The sequence below is a fragment of the Epinephelus moara genome, chromosome 12, assembly GCF_006386435.1.
Source record: "Epinephelus moara isolate mb chromosome 12, YSFRI_EMoa_1.0, whole genome shotgun sequence".
NCBI classification, from domain to species: domain Eukaryota; kingdom Metazoa; phylum Chordata; class Actinopteri; order Perciformes; family Serranidae; genus Epinephelus; species Epinephelus moara.
In genome coordinates, this window is record NC_065517.1 from 17,244,462 (window position 1) to 17,266,583 (window position 22,122).

The following is a 22,122-nucleotide window of genomic DNA, read 5'->3' on the forward strand; positions in this document are numbered from 1 at the left end:
TTCCTCCAGGCAATCTGCTTCCTCCCTATACAATGTAATCTCTTACTGTAAAGCTTCTATAAAACTGGTTGTAAAGAGTGCGTGTTACATAATTTAGATATGGTGATCATTTAATGAAGGTTTGTATTTACTGTAAATGCGTACCTTCTACTGTAAGGCTACTTTTTAACTGCTTACAAACACTATCTCTTATCTCTTGGTTTGGTTGTTAATACATACGATACTTCAATATGCATAATATTAGCAAATTTACAGCAACAGTAGAGTGGTGCATGAATGAGTCCTAAAACTCGGACATGAGTTAGCATTTCTGCAACTGCGGTTCCCTCATCTCGAAGTCAGTGGGTTTTTTTTAATGGGTTTTTGGTATAAGGTCTGTGGTTAACACAAGCTTAAGTGACTTTCACGTTGTGTTCTATGATATAAATACATCAGTAAATACCCTATGCGTGAATTTTGAAGCTTTTAAGTGTCTTAAAAAAAGCTGTTGCTCACAAGTGCCTAAATGAGACTATAGATTTTCATCACGGTTGAACATTGGACCGTTTGTTCATAGCCTAATGTTAGTTTTTTACCTCTGGTGATTGCATTATCCTTCGGAAATCATAAAAGTAGTGTTTGTTTGTGGACATTATCATTAAGTACCTTTTCTACGATAATCATAAATTCAGTGGAAAAGTCCTATTGGCTATTTGATGAGGGAACAAGGGCAACGACATGGCAACTTCCACATCTAAATACTTCTAAATAACTGCATAAGGAGACAGCATTATTTATCACACTATAATTTGAAATGCACATGTACAGGCTCAAGACGCAAAGTAATTTTGTATTGAACGTTCATTCTTCATTGTTGAAAAAGTAGATGACAAAAAAAAATCTTCCCACATGGTCCATTTACTTAATAGCTTTTGATGGTATCACACAATTCTCAGCAGATGACGGTTTTGTCATGGTTTTGCCTGTTACTTTTTCTTGTTTTGTGTCCCTTTTGTAGTTGTTATGCATCTTTTTGTGGTTCTGTGTCTCTTTGAGGTCATTTTGTGTCTTTTTTGGTCAATTTGCTTCTCTTTGTGGTTGTTTTGTCCCTTTTTGTAGTCATTTTGTGTCTCTTTGCAATTCCTTCGCATCCCTCTGTGGTTATTTTTTAGTTTCTTTCTGGTCGGTACGTGTTAATTTGAGTGACATTGTACAGGCGAAGTCCAGGGCTCCCTGACACTTTTGGCACCTGTGCCTGGTAGGCCTGTTAAATACAGTAATCGTCGATCCTTGGTATCACACAGTCTTCTTCAGCAGATGGAGATCAGGAATGAACTTTCAATCTCAAATTTTAAGCCAACATGGATGAGAAGTTGGAAATTGGAAATTTAATGGAAATTTGAATGGAAATTTACAGTATCCCCTACCGATAACTACTGGGCATATAAAGCTGCTGAGAAAGTTGGTGTGACATGACCAAAAACTATAGAAGAGCTACTAAGTGGACCTTGTGGTGAGGCGGTCTTGTCAACTAAAATTGTGTGTGAAGATAGTAAGATTCATACATTTGAAAACAGAACCAAAAACAGATTTAATGATAAGCTGCTGAATCTATTTTTATCCCTTTTGGGTCACGTTTTAATCTATTTATCACATTTTTTGGATTCTCCAAACGATACACCCACATTTGGCTAAAATATTGCTGATGCCTTTTTCACACCAAACCCACAGAGACAGAGAAAAAGAGTCATCTGATGCAGACACTGATGGCTGTTTTCCAAAACTGTCCCTCTCTCTGTATCAACAGACATGCTCAGCCAACTACACCTTCATCCCATACATGGTGACGCCCCACAACAAGGTGTACTGCTGTGAGAGCAGCCTGATGAAGGGCCTGACGGAGCTGATGCAGCCTAGCTTCGAGATGCTGCTGGGACCCATCTGCATGCCGCTGCTCGACCGCTTCATCCAGCTGCTCAAAGTGTCACAGGCAAACTCCCAGTAAGTATACTGAAGGGTTGACAGTGGGGTGAACTGGGCCAGAGAGGAGAGATTTATGTGGAATTTTATATATTTTATTTTACTTTGCATGTAGTGTACTTCATCTTTCTTTTTTATGCTTTTCATTAATTATAATCTCAATTAATATTTCATAAATCATAATTAGCCTACTACCCCCTACACACATGCTACTCATCATCATGACCCATAGATACTACATGCACAGGGATGTTGAACAATATAACGTCAGACTAAACACTCTGTTTTTGAGGTCAGGTGCTTTAGCTTACAAAGGCCAGAGACCCGTACAATAGAGGGTGGCCTGGGAGTTGATTTTCCCTCCTTTCCCATTCCCAAAGGAATGGCTTCCGTCCCATCCCATTCCCGTGTTCTGTTTTGAAATAATAAAGAAAATAGTGTTATTCATATTAGAAGTGCATATTTATATGGAAAAATGAAGCATCAACTATACAGTAAAGTATAGAGCTGAAATAACTCCTAACGTAACAGCTGAAAAAGTTCCATTGTACTTATCTTATGTTATATTGTATTTTTATATTATCATTTAAATTTTTTAATTTTAATTCTATATTTGTATGTTCATGACTGTTGCAGTACTTTGCCTTCAATGTCATTCCCTCTAAATTATATGTATAATGTGTGTTTATTGAATGCAAACTCCTTATACGTGGAAAAACTTTCTGATTTTAACTACTGCAACCTTGTGGCAACTAACTAGCACTTAGTCCGTTAGCTTGATGCTTACACGTAAAGGGTATTCCCAAAAACAAGCTAATAGAAATTAGCATCGCGATTGCGACAATATTATCTTAATAAACAATCCATTTGACTTCACATTTTTAACATAACATGAAATGTGTGTCCATAGAGGCTGATTGGAGAAGTAATAGCTGCTGATTTATCATTGCTAACTAATAATTTATTGCTAGCTAATAATTGTTATTAGCTAGTTCTGCGTTAGCTAGCCCCCGTTGACTTTTTTGTTTCCTGTCCTGTCCCAGTCACATGATAAATGGTTAAATTGACTGCCATCCCATGGAAATCCCAGAGGAATGTTGTGACCCACAAGATAACGTTACCCTAAACTATAGAGCACTCCAGAAATGAGTCCTTAAGCCCAGAAATGAGTTAGCATTTCAGCACTCCTGGTTCCCTCGTCTCAAAGTCGATGGGTTTGTTGAATGTGTTTTTGGTGAGATGCCTGAAACAAGGTCTGTGGTTGACACAAGCCTTAGAGATTTTCACGTTTTGTTCTACGACATAAAATCTGTCACTAAAAACCCCACTCATGAAATTTATAGCAGTTGTGTGTCTTAAAGCTATAGTGCGTAACTTCTGTCGCCTCCCAGCGGATAATGCGTTATTACAACTAATAAGCCGGCGGCACTTCCATGTACACAGAGTAACACTCGCCACACACCATATACACAGAGTAACACTTGCCAGTCGCCACACACCGTACACAGAGTAACACTTGCCTTTGTGGTAGGATCCACTTCTGAACCGTGTCTCGGCCGCTTCTCCACCATGTTGCTTTCTCTTTCTACCTGCGCTCTACCTCTTGCTATGAGACTTTCCGCTCTTCCTCCCCCTCCCTTCTTGTTGTGAGGAAGCATTTCCTGTGCACCAGCGCGGGAATGTCACCGGTCCACACGCATACTAAAAATTATATATATTGAAAAATACCGCAAGATGTTAGAGGAGCCGATCGGCTTAATCAGCATTGTGTCATCTCCTCTAGTAGTGGCTTGGGTGAAACGGACATTTACGGACCTGTAGAAGTTACGCACTATAGCTTTAAAAAGGTAGTTGCTAACAAGAAGTTAAATGAGACTACAAAACATCATCATGCCCAAACACGGCTTTACAGCTTCCTTGTGTAGGTCGTGACCGTGGTGTAGTTCGTTTATAGCCTAACGTTAGCTTTTTACATCTGGTGATTGCATTAGGCTTCAAAAATGAGAAAAGTGGTGTTCATTTGTGAAGATTATCTTGCTGAACAAAACTTGTAAATGTCATAAACATTTGTTTGCTACAGAGATTATTTTCTGCAGTAACTCAAAATCCAATGGAAAAATCCCATAGGCTTTTTGGCGAGGGAACCAGGGTGATGCTAACTGCTGTGCCAGCCTACAGAAAAACGTAATGTAATCCCGTAAACTATGTCAGCCTCTACTGTACAGAAGCAGTGAAATTGAGAAAAGTGATATTAAGTTTTCATGCTATCTTGAAACAGCTATAAAAGGTAGTAATGGCAAAATTTTATGCATGTTTAGACTTGAAATGCAAAGTATGAAAAATACGAAGCTAATTATATTGATATGTACCGTAACATTATATTGAAATCAATAACAAATTGATCTACATTTTAACACAGTCAAATATGTAACTTAAAGGTTACTTAATCACACCAAATAACACAAATTCATCTTGTCAAAAGCTAAGAAGGAAGTTAGCACTACTAATGTTATTCTGCTAAGCTAGCGTTAGTTACCGTTAGCAAAATTTAAGATAGCTTAGCTGGGTTTTTATCCCATCAAGATGGAATTTGGCTGCTGCCTCTATCGGTGATGTGGAACAAACACACAGAATTATGTTGATTCATCAAAATGGATATTTTTAATCACTGATTGCAGCTAGGGAAAAATCAGTAGGTAAATTAGTTGTAGCTTTAGCTAGCTAGCCAAAATCTCCCCTGTTTGAGCTAGCTGCCTCGTTTTCTCTCTTTGTTACAATTTTACATTCTGTTTTAAGGAAAATATAGACTACATTTCTATGGTGTAATAACATACTGTGTATGGTAAAACAGATGCCAAAAGTCAGATTTCTGACTCACTATTGACCAAATATGTACAGTTAATACAGCATTTTGGCTTTGTGGGCCTGTTTAGAAGCTTACTTCCCCCAACACATTCATGAAAATGTTTATGATGGTAATTTTCAGATACTGTAAACTGTTGAAGGAAACATTTTGAAACTGAAACCAAAGCAATGGGTTTGAGGATGAGGAAGCAAAAGAAAAAATCTATTTAAAGCTATTTCTGTTTAACCAGAAGTTCCCCTGAAGGCAATGTACTGTAGCTTTATTGTACTGTACGTGTGAAATGCCCAAAAGGTTTCACACCTTTGAGCAAAGGTTATACGGGAAAACAATGGTTGTTTTACTGTAAAAACGCAAGCTGAGGTGTTGATTAAAGATGAGGAAGGAGCCATTATAGTGTGATTTCTTCAAGTTCCTGTAGGGAAAATTTTGGCTCATAGGTGTTCGTGTTTGAGCAGCACTGTGACTGGTTTTCAGCAGAGCAGGCCTTTTGTTTTATTATCCCACTCTTCCTATTTTTACATGCTGTAATTATTTTTATGTAGTGCATCTCTCAACTTTGACTTGCGTGGTTATCTACTTTTGTGCAACATTTTACACTGCCTCAGTTGCTGGGGACGGGTAATATTTTAGGCCTCTCTGCCAACAGGCAATGCAGCAGCCAGTTACTTCTCACTCAGCTCCAGGAATAGTGACTCAGGTTTTGCAGGCACAAAAGAGAAAACGTGCACTTTGATGAAGCTTTTGTCTCCTGGAGACCATTATGCATGAAGTTAAAACCGGTGAGCACAGCAGAGATTTTCAACTCAGCCATCACTGGCATCTGAGTAGATTGCATTCTGTACATTGTGTGAAGGAGCATGACTACTATTTATAGTGGCTATTTATAATACCAAGTACAGAATAAATGTATTCTGCTTTATGGCACTGAGACCTGTGCTGCCTTTACTCATCTTTACTGTTTGCTGATGGCGTAGTTGGCTGACATTGGCCTTTTAAATGTCAATGCCTGCCCCTTGCTCCAATGCATTGGAGGCTTTATTTCAAGCTAATTTAATTTTAGTCAGGTAACTCACATGGAACAGACTTATCATGTGAATAAAGCGAGTCATTATTTAGTATTTGGCATCTAACCTCCTCACGCCCCGCGAGGGTACATAGGGCAGAAGAGAGTGGGGAGCAACAACAACATTACCAATACCAAAACTATTCTGTGTCTGCTAGCTGATTTTAAGGAATATAAATGCGGTTTTATACGATGGAAAATGCTCAAATGTTGAATGTTATCTAAAGACAATCAGCCAATCCATCCATTAATACACCCATCCATCCTTTTTCACTGACTTATCCGGGAGCAGGGTCACGGGGGCAGCAGGCCGAGCAAGGTATTCCACACATCCTTCTCCCCATCGCCATTTTCCAGCTCCAGTTCCCAGGCCAGATTAGATATAATCCCTTCAGGATATTCCTGGTGTACCTTGTGGCATCTTGCCAGTTGAATGAACCCTGAAGACTGCCCAGGAGGCATCCTAATCTGATGCCCGGACCACCTCAACTGGCCCCTTTCGACACGAAGGAATAGCGGCTCTACTCCGAGCTCCCTCCAGATGTCCACCACTTTATGGAGGAAACTCATTTAATCCGCTTGTATCCATGATATCATTCTTTTGGTCACTACCCAAAGCTCATGACCATAGGTGAGGATCGGAACGTAGATGGACCGGTAAATTGATAACTTGCCTTCTGGCTCAGCTCCCACTTCACCATGACGGTTCAATGCAATGCCTGCATCACTGCTGACAGTGTGTCAAAGAACCTGTTCATCTCATGCTCCATTGTATCCTCACTCGTGAACAAGACCCCGAGATACTTGGGGCATCAGACTTGGAGGTACTGACTGTCGTGCAGACCGATTCACTCTCGGCTGCAAATCACCCCAGGGCATGCTGGAGGTCACAGTCTGATGAAGCCAACAGAGCCACATCATCTACAAAGAGCAGACATGGGACTCTGAGATCCCCAAACCGGACACTCTCCTTCCCCTAGCTGTGCCTTGAGATGTCGTCGATTAATATCACAAACACAGTCAGTGACAAGGGACCACCATGGCGGAGGCCAACACCCACTGAAAATGTTTTTGACTGCGTGCCGAGTTTACAGACAGAGCTCTCAGTTTGGTTATGCAAGGACCGGATGGCTTGTAGCAATGACCCCAGTTCACCATATTCCCATAGTACGCCCCACAAGACTCCCCAAGGGACATGGTCATAAGACTTCTCCAAGTTTACAAAACACATGTTGACTTGAGGGCAATGTTAATGTTTGTGTACTGATTTTAGTTTTTATCTTTTTAATGTTTCAGTTTTACAAACAAAAGTCAGAAATCTGAGAGAGGAAACCAGCCTTTTGTAGAATAGAAGTAGAAGTAAAGCCTTTAGTGTTTATTGGAGGACTTTTTAGTGTAAACTGGCTGTACTGTATAGTTTTGCACATGAGAACGCGCTGCAAGGATAGTACACTAATAAAAGATAAGAATATGATTCATGTCAGAAACTATTATGAAAGAATAAGTAGGCTTAAAGAGAGAACTACTAAGCATTCAATGCCAGCTTTTAGAAGTTTCAGGACATGATGGTTTCAGTACTCTGCACATTTCAGGTCGTAGTATTGATTGAAAGTTACATATTCAGCTCTAGTCTGCAGTGAGGTTAACAGCAAGCTCAGCAGAAAACTGAAATATGTGTGGTTAAAACCATGTGGAGTCGTGAATGAAGATCCAACAAATGGCCCTTTCACAAGCTGCACAATAGGCTGTTAACTTTTACATTGTGAAAGGGTTTCTATTCATCAATTACTGTGTATTCAAGAATATCAAAGAGCACATCAGAGAAGAGAGTATTCAATTTTTTGTGTTTGCAGTTAGCGCTGCTTTCAGTTCATTGTCTTTATTTTATGCTTTCCTCAACAAAACCTGGTAAAACTCATATCTGAATGTATGGTTACAAACTTTATTTTATTGGAATTACACAGCAGTATTAAACAACCTTTATGGAATACTTCTGCTAAAAACGGATTTAAGAGAAGCAGAAAATAGCTCATCTCACTAGAGAGTGATCTGAAATGATGTAAAACAGTCAGTTAATGCAGGAAATGAATTAAAACTCCAATCATGTTAGAATTGCTCCTCGAGGAGACACTAAACTACCTAAAACAATTGGATTAGTTTGGTGTTCAGAAAAGCTTATAATTACATATTGAACTAACTTTAAATAATTAGAAACTGGGGTGGTTTTTATTTCTCAATCATAAAGACAATTCCTTCAAGCTTAACTCCTCTTTCTTATGTATCATCTTCCCCCGCAGCCAGTATTTCCGTGAGACGATTCTGAACGAGATCCGTAAGGCTCGGGAGCTGTACACTGGCCTGGAGCTGGCTGCCGAGCTGAGCCGCATCCAGCAGCGGCTGGACAACGTGGAGTGCCTTTCCGTTGACATCGTCATCAACCTGCTGCTGACATACAGGGACATCCAGGTACACCTGCTCTGAGTAGCATCTCTAAACATCAACATATTGTGTCAAATTAGGTATGCAGCCTAATGATAATTAAACAAATTAGATAATTGCTGTAGACAGATGGTGGTTTTTGCTTCCTGTTGTTTTACTGACGAAAATAGGCTCATTGGAAGTGGATTTTATTCATTTCAGTATATCCTTTTGCCAGAAACAGTTTTCCTGCCACCACAGAGACTTCCCATCCTTGTTATCAAAGCCTCCCTCTTGCTTTGCTCCATGAAAATAGGGTTTAAAAGCAATATGGCTGTCTGGAGATTCAAGTGATTATTTATAGTTTGCAAGTTGAAATAGCGGGCGGCATGGTGGTGCTTTGTCGCTTCAGGGTAGGGGAGCCCTACTGTGCAGAGTAGTGTTCTCCCCGTGTCAGAGTGGATTTTCTCCGGGTACTCCAGCTTCCTCCCACAGTCCAGTCCAGGTTAATTGGTGACTCTAAATTGTCCGTAGGTGTGAATGTGAGCATGAATGGTTGTCTGTTTCTATGTGTCAGCCCTGTGATAGTCTGGCAACCTCTCACCCAGTGTCAACTGGGATAGGCTCCAGCCCCCCGTGACCCGTAACAGGGTAAGCAGTTACAGAAAATGAATGAATAAATGAATGAAAAAGATAATAGAGTCATGGGCCATTCCAGTTATTTTAACCTGTACATACTTTGGACTGCAGTATAGCATCTTTTCATTGACTGGAAGCTCTGCCTGATCCCCTCCAGCCCAACTGGTGGAGATCATGAAAAGAAAGGTCCCTGAATCAGTCAGGACACATCTCTCTCCTCCAAGTTCAAATCTTGTCATAACTCTGATTTTACACCCTGAGAGCACGACTCTTTAGAGAGGGACAATTAAAAAACTTTCAGCCCAAAACTCCAGAAAGTTTCTAGGAAAAACTACGAGGGTATATCACACACTCAGCCAACAACTGATACCCCTCTTAAGTTCAAACAAAGTGCCAACTAAGTACAGATGATCTGTGTGTGCTGCTCATGTCCCTGACCTTGGCAGAGGAAGCCACTGTACAAACCTACTGTACAAGTTAGAGAGAGGTCACCGCCTCAGCATTAATCTGTCAGCGTCATCCCTTTTACCAGTGGCGCCTTCTCAAACGGGGGCCATCGCAGACCGCCTGTAGAGAGCTCTAGGCGAAGCTTTTGGTCTGCTCGTCTTAAATCTGCCGCTCTTTCCGCTCTTTAGTCTCCGCATTGCAATGGCACTCACCGTCCAGATCCTCCCACTCACCATAGGCAGCGCTCAGCCTCATGAATCATTCATCAGAACAACAAGCATTGAGGACGTGCTGAATTATTCAACATGCTTTGGGTATAGTGACTATGTGGGCAAGTAGCAGCAACAAAAATGTGATGAAGGGGCCACTCAATTATTGAAGTGCTTTTGGTGTTAAGCAGACAGATGAGTCTCCGACAGAATGAATAAAAAGACATCAGAAACTCCCTTGCTTCAAAGCAGCTCAATACCTTGATGAGTTGGAGTGTGTGTGTTTGGAGGACGCGGTGCAGAGATACATGGATAACAGTCCCACGATGCTCAGCGGCGGCTGTGGTGAAAGTGCAACAGGAGCTCATCAGTGTGTTCTCTATCATCTAGGATTATGAGTCCGTGGTGAAGCTGGTGGAGACTCTGGAGAAGCTTCCGACCTTTGACCCCGTCGCTCATCCACATGTGAAGTTCCACTACGCCTTTGCACTGAATCGGTAAGGTACACACTGAACCTTTATCAGCTACCAGACTACTAAGACATACTCACACTGACGCACACACACGCAGTTTGACAGATGATTTTTATAGGTAATAGTAATTAGGAGATTTTGATTCGTGGTAGGTGCTGCAATCAATTTGGATCTTCTGTCTCTTAATATGTGAACGATGTGGACCTTTTTGACAATAAAGCAAAAAAAGGGATGTGGAAAAAGTTGTTATTTACAATGTACTTTACACACAGTAAAACCCAAAATCAGCAACAATAAAATATGGAATAAAACACACCAACATACAGGTATTAAATTAAGAATAGATCTCTGTGTGCTGAAAAATGATTTAAAAAATAGTGGTAAGGGATAAAAAATAGGAGTAAAGTGTAATACAAGACAAACGGAGGAAAAACAATAACTCCTCAGTAATTCCGAAGGGAGTGATTCATATAAAAACCTTTTAATAAAAGTGTGTTTTTAGAGGAGGTCAGCGATATAGCTAAGGGCTAGACCTTTTTGTGCTTTAAAAGTAATAAGTAAAATCGATTCTGCATCCTACAGGTAGCCGGTGCAGATGTGCTAAGACTGCAGTCAGTTTAAATTCTGGCTGCAGTATTTTGAACAAGCCGGGGACAAGAGATTGATTTTTCACTGAGGCAAGTATAGAGAGAGTTGCTGCAATAGTCTAGACAAAATGAAATTAAAGCAGAATTACCTTCTCTAAATCAGCATGACTCAGATTTTTGATAATTCTCTTCTAGGACGCCTCAGTGCTCTGCTGTTTAATTTCTTCATAGGTCACTCTCCTCAGTGCTCTGCTGTTTAATTTCTTCATAGGTCACTCTTACACTGCTGTAAGCCCTAATGACTGTGTTTTTGAGAGATTTTCCCGTATTTATTTATTAATGCATTAATCTCCTTACTTTGACATATTGTTTATAAGCTTATAGCCTTTGATTGTTTTGACTTTGTGTATTATACAGTGTGTACTTCTGTTGATGAGGATGGTGAGCTGCTGCTTACAGCTGCTCATGTAGTGTTAACTTAGGTATTATTCCATTAAATTCAATAGAACTGGGTGCCATTTCGATTCATGTTACAGCCATGGAGAATACTTTGTCTTTGGACATTGGAAATTGTGCAGCACACCTTAAAACAAATGTTGGTCCACAGTTGAAAGAGAGGATAAAAGACTTTCTAAAACACATCGAGTCAGACACACAACGAGAGACAAACTAAACGCCATGTAACACACTTGTGCTTGGGACATAAAATGCAAGATTACTTTACATTTGTTCTGCTAGTTGCGCAGTACAGAGGCCTAAAAGTTTCCATTACATTAGTGATAAATGTTGCATAGATTTTACATAATTTATTTCAGGTATATTAATGATTTCCGTTACATTAGTTTAAAATTGTTCACTGTTTTAGATTAAATCCGGGCACTTATCATTATCCATCGTCTTTACCTATGTAGCATTTATTTCTGTTTTTATCTTTTTAATATATTAAAAAAAAATTTTAAACAATTTAATTCATATTTTAATGTTTACCACATATTTGTAGAACACTTGGAACTTGAGCACTTGTTTGAAATGTGCTCTACAAGTTAATTTACTTTCGATTGTGGATTATGATTTGAACTCAAACTATCTTGTTGATGCTTTCTCACTACACAAGAAACCCACTTACACCCACTAACAACTGGCTTTTTTATTAAGTGGGAAAGATGACAATCAGCATTAATTCCTGAAACAAATGACTCTGCAGTAGCCACAGTATTAACAACTCCAGCTCTGATCAGCAGTGAGGGAAATATGCCACCCAGGTGGATGCGCTAATTTTCGCTAATCTTCGCTATTCGGGCAGGATACAATGATGCACCACCACAAAATACTGTCTGTCTCCATTTAAGCAACGCTCAGACATTGTTCAAAATTTGTCTATGCCAAGATTGAAAGACAGACTAAGTAGGAGATATAAAAAAAAGACGTAACCACCAACATTTTGACTTTCCTCCATGGTGCTTTATACTGTTTACTAACCTGTTTCTCAGCACATTCATGATGTCAAACATGACACACTAGAAAAAAAACAAAAAAGGTATACTCATCTCCTGCAGATCTGAGCACACAGCTCTGGTTTATTTGCAGTGGGAAAGGAGTCTATCGCCTGTTTTTAGCATTTTTCATACATTTAAAAAAAACCTGCATTTACATGCCAATTTTGGTGGAAAAAGGAGATTGTTGTTCCTGTGTTAGTGGATCTATAATTGGGACAACAAGCTTATCTGTTAGTTTCTGAGATGGTGTCATGAGCAGTGCTGGGAGAATATTCACAAATTCCAATGAAATCTTTTAAAAAAAAAATTATAAAATCACAAATTGGAAGATAAAAGCAGCAGCAAATTCAGGTTGCCAGCTCCCAGTGATATTACTGGCAGCATGTGTGCAGCTACTGTGCTCAGGAAAAAGACAGATGTACGACACAGAGAGGTTTTGACTGCCTGTTTCTCACCAGCTGCTTCTCTTGTAAACTTCCTGCGGTTTTCGCGGTGCGACTGCCTCAAACGGCAATAAAGCGTGCTGTTCTTTAATTTGGCAGCAATTGGAAAATGTTTCTGCAGGGTGCCAAGATGCCCGCGTGCTCTGCGCTGTTACTGTCTGGCCCATTACCAGGATGTGATATCGTGTTTACGAGCTCAAGGCAGCAACACTGAGACATTTTGTGAGGCGGATTCATGCGCTAAGTGTTAGTGACAGAAGACACTCCCTCAGTTTAGTAGAGAGCAGGGTGCCGTGAGTGGAGACAAACAGCTGTGGGAGGTCTTTTGCGTCAGCGTACCTATTCAACAGGGTAGGATTAGTCACTATAAAGTAGCTGTGATTGTTAGGTGTTGTGTAAGGATGATTTCTTTTGTTGCCTGACAAATAAGATGATTTGGATCATTAATTATGGTCTTAATTGTGTCCACCCTGTTTTTTTTATACATTTTTACAATTTATATCATTTAGAAATGACCCTGGTTATTGGGATGACCTAAAATAAAGCAGCATTTTGACTAGAATCCACATAAATACATACTATATTTTGTTATTATTATATTGCTTTGATTTTTCTGGGTCTTTCTTGCCTTTAATGACAAGACAGTTTTAAAGTGTGAAAGGGGGGCAGGGAGGTTGACTTGCAGCAAAGAGCCACAAGCTGGCATCAAAACTGTGGCCACTACGGCAAGGATACTGCCTGGGTCGCCCATTCTACCCACTGACCTACTGGGCACCCCAAACAGAATGAAATTTGTATGTGTCTGTCCTTATTTGTTGTATTTATCTCATTTCATATTGGAAAAATGTCTGTATCTTTCATCTCCCAAATGTATAAGACCATTTTTGTAAGACTGTTCTTTCTTTAAAGTGAAGCTATATGACAGCACACTTTTTAAACAACATGCATTTTAGTCTTTGGGCTCTGGGGAAGGTCAAGTATCAAGCAGGGATGTTTCTGGTGACTAATTTCTCTGTCGCCTAAATGAAAATTTCAATTAAGGCTAGTCGACTAGTCTAAAAAAAGGAAAACACTCATTTTATGGTGAATGTGCTCCAGCCTGGAGGTTATCATTTTGCGTCCCGGCACATATTCCATTAAGTTTCTGAAGCCTTTACCTTCAACAAAGTTACGTGGAAGCATATCTTGCGAGGTCATTGTCATTGTCATGATGAGCTGCGTTATTTTCTCAGTCCGGGCGGGATCACAGCATCTCAGAGTGAACGATGTAAAATGAGTGTGGCTAGCACCGCTAGCAGCAGCAGCCGTCATTCCGTGCAGGTTAACATCCAAATGCTTGAGTTGAATGTGGTTGCGCGTTGCTCCAGTAGAGTGATTATATGGCAGTTTATTTTCTGACAGCCTCCATGCTACCTTGTTTTCATTTTCTAGATCAAAGTACTGCCAAATCACGCTGGTTTTGCGAGAGGACATCTGTCTACTAGCACGTTATGGCGGGAAGGGGGATTGCTGTCTGACAGCTCTGTAGCTCCCACTAGTGGCAGGCAGCTGCATAACAGTTAAGCAGCGTTGTACGTTAATAAAACACTAATTGGTTTAATCGACTATTATTTCTGGTGCCGGCTAGCCGGCTAATCGCATCCCTAGTATGTAAAGTAAGTATGTAAAGTCAAAAAAGTCACGAGTCATTGGTGTTAAAGTCCAAGTTGAGTTACAAACCTTTTTTGATTTCGTTAACTCAAGTCTAAAGTCATCAAATTTGTGACTGATTCAAGTCCAGGTCATGTCACTCGAGTCTACACCTATGATACTAACTGCTGTATATCCTTTATTATTTCTGGTTGTACCATTATTTTTAGCAGCAGTAGATTTTAGGATGGAGTGGAGATGAAGAAAACAGACATTAACGTTTGGTTATTTTGTTGCTTTCCCAGTCGATTTAACAGAAAATGTGCTATGCCCTCATTCATATTGGTATTGTATTGTAAAATTACATTTAAATATCGTACGCTTTGTCCCCCCCTGAAGCTTTTCTCTGCCTCTGACCCACTTAGACGCCCTAATAATAACTTCCGTTGCCATAGTAAAAACTAATGGCATTAAATAACAGTATTGAATCCATGTTGCTCTCTGCTAGTGGACAGCTTAGTTCTCTCCAATAGCAGCTGTCTTTTCTGTCATGGAAAAAAATGAAGACATATAATTTCTTTGACATTTAACCGGTGAAAAGACTATATTGAAGCGTGAATACAAAATTACTGATATTATTAAAGTCTTCAGAAATTTGCTCCTGTCAAAAGTTGATTGTACATTGTAAGAGGCAGCAGAGTGATCAGGTAGAAAAATTGTTCTGAGTTTGAAGCTGAATGAATTTTTCACCTCAAGTGGACTTGTATAAATCATTACCTTGACTCTTTTCACTCAGCCCTGACCCAGCGGTGCGCAGCCCACGCTGAGCCCTGAGATTATCAATATTCGGCCTGAAGAAAGGCCTGACGATTGGTCTGAAGCAGGTGCTCTGCCTCTAAATGAGTCTGCCAGGTTGAAGTGTGCGTGGACTAATTGGCTTCAGTCTCTTGTCATGTGAGCGTCGATCGCTGTTGGGAGCCTGGCGAGAGCAGGGCAAGAATCTCCTCCATCCAAACACCAGTCGGCACTCTGGAGAGAAGAAAGAGAGAAATAGAGAGATGCATTAGGAGAGAGCAGGTCTTGTCTCCCCGAGCACTCTTCCCTCTGGACGGTCTCCATGGTAATAGCTGTCAGCTCATATGTTTTATTTAACCTTCACGCTCTGGAGAAAAAGCCACGTTATGTTTATATCACACATTGTGCCTGTGTGCGAGAGTTAACTTCGCAACGCCACTCATTTCTCGCTGAAGTCTGTGTTTTGACACGTTCATTAAATCAAGAACAAAGCCTTATCGACATTTTATCCCTCCAGAACAGAAATTACCCCCACGGAAAAGATGTTCTGAAGCACATTGATGCATGAATTAACATACTAATAAGGATTTTCCTGAAAATATTGGGGACCTTCCAATACTCCATATGTTATGCAAAAAGCAAGTATGGAAATAAGTCGGCACTAATGTGAGAATTATCTTAATTAATAGTCTGTTTTTCTAGCTGATTAATATATCATGGAAATTAATGATTGATACAGTGGCCATTAATAAGGGCACATTATGCAGCTTAAGTGTCTCTCGTCTGATCCCGGACTTCATCTCATTGATGTGTTGTTTCTGAACTGCAAGTCAGAGACCACCTTTGATTTAAGTAGTATGAAATAATGGACTTTCTGTTGGTTACATGATGTTGATGATTTGTATAGTTGTCTTTCAGTACATAGAATTAGCAAAATTATTTCTTCAGTCCAAAGCTCTTGTGGTCCACTGCAGGAAGGCGTCTCAACCCTCCCAAATAAACAGAAGTGACTTATTAAAACACCTGTTTGGCCCAGATCAATGATAGTGTCGGTCTCCTGGTTGCCCCAAGGCAGTGTCTTCTGCCACGAGCAATCAATGCTTGGACCTCAGTATAGCTGCATCTAGGTATGTAATGGTTATCGGTCATGTCATAAACAATGCTAAAATTCCTGACAGTTAATTTGGGGCAGCTGTTGCGCAGAAGGTAGAGCGGGTCATCCACTTATTGGAACATTAGCAGTTTGATCCCCTGTTCCTCCGGTCCGCATGTCAAAGTATCCTTGAACAAGATACTGAACCCCAAATTGCACCTGATGGCTGTTTCATCGGTGTGAGTGTGTTAAAAACTGAGTAGCAGGTGGCACCTTGTATGGTAGCCTCGGCCACCAGTTTATGAGTGTATGTGAATGGGTGGTCAGAAGATGAGAAAGACTACAAAGGTGCTATACAAGTGCAGTTCCATTTACCATCCATTTAATTTTACTATTTGAAATGTTAATTGTCATTAAAACCGTGTTTGATTACAGGGCTTTGAAAAACTCTTGATAAATACTCTCAAGCATCAACCAAATTTAGTACCAGTCTCCTAGACCAACATATCCTCCTGCAGCAGTTCACAATATTCTATGACTTGGCGCCCCATGAATGACATTACTTAATTAACATAAAGTTACATAGGTTTGGTTTAGGAAAAGCAGCATGGTGACAATGTACCTTAAAATGACTAAAAGTTAACTCAAAGGTGGAAGTCCTGTGTTTTTTGACCCATCCACCATCCCAACCATTTTTACCAATCTTAACACCCATCAGTGCATTAGTCAAGTGATTGCAGCCTTCCCAAATTTGTGAGCTATACGTGAATTACTGGGACATGACTGTGTAGGATATGTATGACCTCTGGTGCATTACTTTTTGTAGGAAAACCAAACATGACAACAGCCAGCACAGACGCAGGAGTAGTACGCAACTTGAATTTGTTGTGCGTCAATGAAAACGTGGCAGAAGACAGTGACAGCACTTGTTTAAAGAGTGGGTGTGTAGCGGGTAAACCCAGTTAGGCTACTGGTTTATTGTATTGTCTTCATCTACAGGGACACAGAAACATGAGCAAGCATTTGAAAGACAGGCTTTCTTTAATGCTCATGCACATTTGATATGGTTTTTAAATGTTTGTAGAAGGTGTTGACTGCGGTATTATTTTAATGTTAATGCAAACAAAAAGAGCTTATGGCTGTTAATTTTGTTGAGGTGTTCAATATGAAAAAAGAAATTATTTAAGAGTGTGTATCAGTACTTTTTAGTCATTTTTAGCTAATTTTGATAATACTGGGATAATAATTTAAGACATATCTTATTAATCCTAGAGGGGAAATTCAGTTTTTTCACTCTGTTGTTACTTACACGTTACATACACACAGGTCTGAAATATGTGGTTAGAAAATATTGATACTGTAGTGCCCTCTTTGATATAAATGAGTCAAACTAAATATTAGAAACGCCTTACAGCACAGCCCCTCAAGGAGTCAGCGGCACCAAAATCAAAAAATTCAATATGAGTATGAAGTTGGATCAACACCTCTCTAAAACAGTTTCAACATTATAACTTTCACTAAATTAAGATTTATTGGAGCTCTTGTATTAGACTAAGTTAAGTGTACCTAATAAAGCAGACAGCTGAGGTTATAATTAATTACATCTGTGAGTCCGACCACTACTTAATTGAAAATAGTGATGAGAATTAAAACTGTGAGTAAATTATCTTTGGTGATTTGATTTATTGCTTTGGTTTATGTTATATATTACTGCTCATGCTCGACAGCCAGCTGTCCTTCTGTTTGTTTTTTACAGTGCAGCAGAGGCATTAAACACATTAAAGGCAATTTATCTGCACGCTGAGTGATCAGAACAGGAAATGTAAAAGCTTTCCTGAACAAACCTCCATGTACTTCAATTAATTAACACCTCAAGAGGTTGCAGTTCATTTCCTTAGTTGTTTTTAAATGGGCTGCTCATTATAGAGCCTCCATTATTTCCTGTCAGGTTGGTTATAAGAGAACCTTCAGCACCTGAATGTTCCACTGGAGGCTCACAGCGCTAGATAAAAGTGGAGGTTCGTTAAATGAACCCAACAACCTCAGTAATTTAAGTCGGGCTCCTAATGGCTTCCTCTGTGCCAGGTATCAGTGTCCCACAACAATAGCTGTGTTGTTCCCTAGCTACACAAACAAACACATAAACATACACGTAATTATGTGCTCACACACGTTGTCCACACACACGTACACCCGGCTGGTGTTGCTAATATTGATTCACCTTGTTCCAACCAGTATTTATTTTAGGTACCAGGAATATACAGGGTGTTGTACAATTTGCTTGTGCAGATTTTCTTTAAGTATTGTCCAGTTACTGTACATCATGTACTGTATACACTTAATTATTCTGTCAATTATTTTTTAAATATTTATTTGCAGCACTTAAATTTTTTTGCTGTAAGCTTGTGATAGGTTTTTTTTTGTTTTTTTTTCTAGTTTTGTCGTGTTGGTGGTGGAGTTGCATTGTGGGTAATGTAGGCACCACATTTTGACAAGAAGGAAAAATGCATGAAATAACAAAAATATGTATCTCGGGTTCTGCTGCATCGATTTTGATCCCTTTTTTTTCACGAGTTCTGCAGTTACAGGAGTGTAATGCTAAATTAGTGGGGACTCTTGTAAGGTGTCCTGCTTCTACATTCAGGTATCAGAAAGAAGAATTCTTGAGTGCATGAGACCAAATCTTGCTCTCTCTCATCACTAAACGGGATACTTTGCCCTTTTTTTTTTTTTTCCCCTCCATCTTGCCAGTGCCCAGATCTCCCTGCTCATTTGCCTGCGAAAATCCAAAACGTGTCATCTAGTGGATTTTTGCTGGCTCTTGGGCTGTTCCTCAAACTAGATTGTACTTCTCAATTTTCGTATGTCTGCCACCACAGAATAAAGAGTATAGAAGCAGATCGAGAGAGAGCTGCCACGCTCTTTCTCTCAAACTCAGACCAAATCCGAATTAAACTGTAAAACTAGGCAGTGCTGATCAAATATAAACAAAGAGTCTGTTACTTTATTGCCTATTTTGCGGCTAAAATATTTTCAGAAACATACTTTAATGCACCATTGTATTTATGAGAGCTTTTTAGGACCATGTTTTAACTTACTTTCAAGTTTAACCGTAATGACAGCTGGTCACCACATTGTTTTCTGATAGGCAAATCCCATTACGCCACCCACCAGCAGGAGCATTTATTGGTTTGGTGCGTCACAGTGCATTCTGGTAGTGGTAGGTTATCTACCTACCTCTCAAGCAGACGTGAATGCCACTTGTCTTTGTGTCTTTCTACTGCACAGACAGCCCAGTTTTTTGAAAAGATCATCTTTCCAGCAGTGAAATACTTCTTTAAAATGTGCTTGGAAGCAGTATTGGTTTACTGGTGTGTTCTCTATTGTTTTACAGCTCCGGTTGTTGTTAAATTGGAGAAGGCGTGCCTCCTGTTACTCCCTTAATGATTTGTGGAAACTCCTATAGTTTATGTGTGATCATCCAAAAATAGAAATCAGTAGAAAGGAGTGTTTTCATGACTCATGCTTATGTGTTAAAGGGACTGTGAACGGTTTAAACCAGTCCTTTAAAATGTAATTGAATGTCTGTCTTCTGTATTGTTATGAGGTAAATGCAGCTACTGTCACCTTCTAAAGGACTGAGAATAATCCACAAGTTAGCAGTGAACCATAAGTGTTGGGAGAAAATTGATGTAGCAGAGGTCAAGATGATGTAATCCCATGTGTTGGCCAAGCTCCAAAACCACTATTACACTTCCCATAATGCAGCTCAAGAGGATCTTTTTTTTGCTCAGCTATTTTCACAGGCTGAGCTCTCCACATGCCTAATATAATATTGACATATTAAATCAATGGAGTGCCAGTGCCCCTTTTAAGATTAAGATAATGTGATGTATTAACACTTACTAAGTGTTATTAGTAACAAATCCCCATGACAGCTTTCCACTGACACGTGCCTGGATGGATATTTGCCGGAAGCTGATTAGTTTTTGCTTCACTGCTACTCACTCGAGTTAAAAAACACCTGAATTCTTATGTACCTCCTGTCTGACTTTGCCTGCTGTGTGTTTGTGAGTGTAGGAGGAACCTGCCGGGCGACAGACAGAAGGCTCTGGACATCATGCTGCCCCTGGTGGAGGGCGAGGAGCAGGTAGCCTCGGACATCTACTGCCTGGTGGGACGGATCTATAAGGACATGTTCCTGGAGTCTCACTTCACTGACACAGCGAGCAGAGACAGCGGCACACACTGGTGAGAGAGACGGGACGGGGTGGCGAGTGGCTCCAACAGACGCTGAGTCACTTGTAAATATTGCTAGAAGAAATGTTTTGAAGGGCAAGATGCATTAAAGATGCCTTTAAGGTGACTCATGGAACCATGGCACCACAGTTTTAAGAGCACTGTGAATGGTGCCGTGAATAAAGGACTTGGTAATAGCTGTTATTGTCAAGGTAAAACCCCTTTGTTAAGTGAGAGAATTACAAGTGTCATGTAAGGAAACAGGCGGGCCATGAGTCTGCACATGACAGCTCATTACAGCAGTGATACACAAAAGGTTGCACAACTTGTTACACGTCAAACCAGGTGTGCAAAAGCATGAGAACATGAAGAGGTTTCAGTCCTGTCACATTAAAATGACAATAGACAACCGTATCACAGTGCAGAAGGAAGCGTGCGTTTAGTCATGGATGAGAGGCTCATGCTCACATCAGTGTCATCGGACGAGCTGTAACAATAGCTAGCTCAGTGGTGCTAGGTGAGCTAGCAGTAGATGCCTGCCTCCTTCTGCATGGTGATACAGTTGGCGGGTGCAATTAATAGTAGAAAATAGTTCCTACATGAAACTGCTCACAACAGGGTCTGTGGATTATCTTGAGTAACCAGGTCATGATTTCTCTAAAGAGACATTGCTGTTGAGTTTTTCAAATGTATTATTTTGCTGCCTTGGGCACCACCAGCTGAGTGCCACTTAGCTCCATTGTATTTGAGAGAAGGCAGACATCTCCACGGTCGATATCTCAAGAAAAATGTGTTTTTGATATTGGGATATATTGTCACTTTAAAGTAATGTAGTAATGTTAAAAGTTCTGCCTTGTGTCAGCAGTTTGGGCTGAGTATAACTTTTTCTTTTCACTCCCTTTTCCTCAGAAGTTGTGTGACGGTTGAAGGTTTTTCTTGCTAATGCACTCCTTTATTCTAACACCACTGTAGTTCTTATTCATTTCGTAAAAGGAAGAAAATACACAAATACCGCTGCTTCAAAGATCAGTGTAGGTGTAACATTGTGATGTGTTTAAAGAGAACGATGTTTACAGCTGCTATGTTGGTAGATAGAGTTCAGACACACGTGGTAACATAATTCTCTTGAATTTTTCAGGGTAACCAAAAAGCACACACCTGAACTTTTCTGAATTTAAGCTGCTGCATCACTTCCCTCAACCACAGAATGTGACCACAGAGCTGCAGGCTTTTTCAGTAAAATGAACCTATGGTCCGATGACAGAGGCTGTAGCATGTCTGTTGTACGTGTATATGTGTATATGATTTTCTAGAAACGCAGTAAGGATGAACAAATCTTTTTATTCAGTTTAAGTGACTATGAAAGGAATTCATTGATGGATTTTTCTTTTAGTTCAGAGTGACCTTGTTCATTCACAAACAGCTCACAGGATATTAATTCATGTCGCACAATGTCCTAGTTTTCAGTCTGTTTAAAAAACATCCATAATATGTAAACATCCGTCGCCACAAAGTTGTGACGTCAGACTATGAGTAGAACATACTGTGTGTGAGAGGATGGCTGTACCTAGAATCAGTATAAATCAGTCAGTTCGGTTCAGCACTATGTGAATGATGGATATTGTTCCCATAATTTCTTTATCAAGAGCATGAACCTCAATGATAGAATCTTATAGATATTTCAAGTTAGCTGAGGATCAGTGTTACTGGAAACAATGCAGTTGTAAAAATTCAATTACTATACACTCACCAGCCACTTTATTAGG

General features: G+C 40.0%; 1 protein-coding gene across 1 annotated transcript in view; it reads left to right on the top strand.

The window, feature by feature from the left end:
• map3k5 (mitogen-activated protein kinase kinase kinase 5) overlaps positions 1 to 22,122 on the top strand; it is a 105,197-nt gene that overhangs the window by 39,135 nt on the left and 43,940 nt on the right. Inside the window, exons 4-7 of the mRNA XM_050059079.1 lie at positions 1,787 to 1,980; positions 8,186 to 8,354; positions 9,992 to 10,098; positions 20,198 to 20,368. Of these exons, the coding sequence (XP_049915036.1) occupies positions 1,787 to 1,980; positions 8,186 to 8,354; positions 9,992 to 10,098; positions 20,198 to 20,368 (641 nt within the window). The remainder of the gene's footprint in view (positions 1 to 1,786; positions 1,981 to 8,185; positions 8,355 to 9,991; positions 10,099 to 20,197; positions 20,369 to 22,122) is intronic.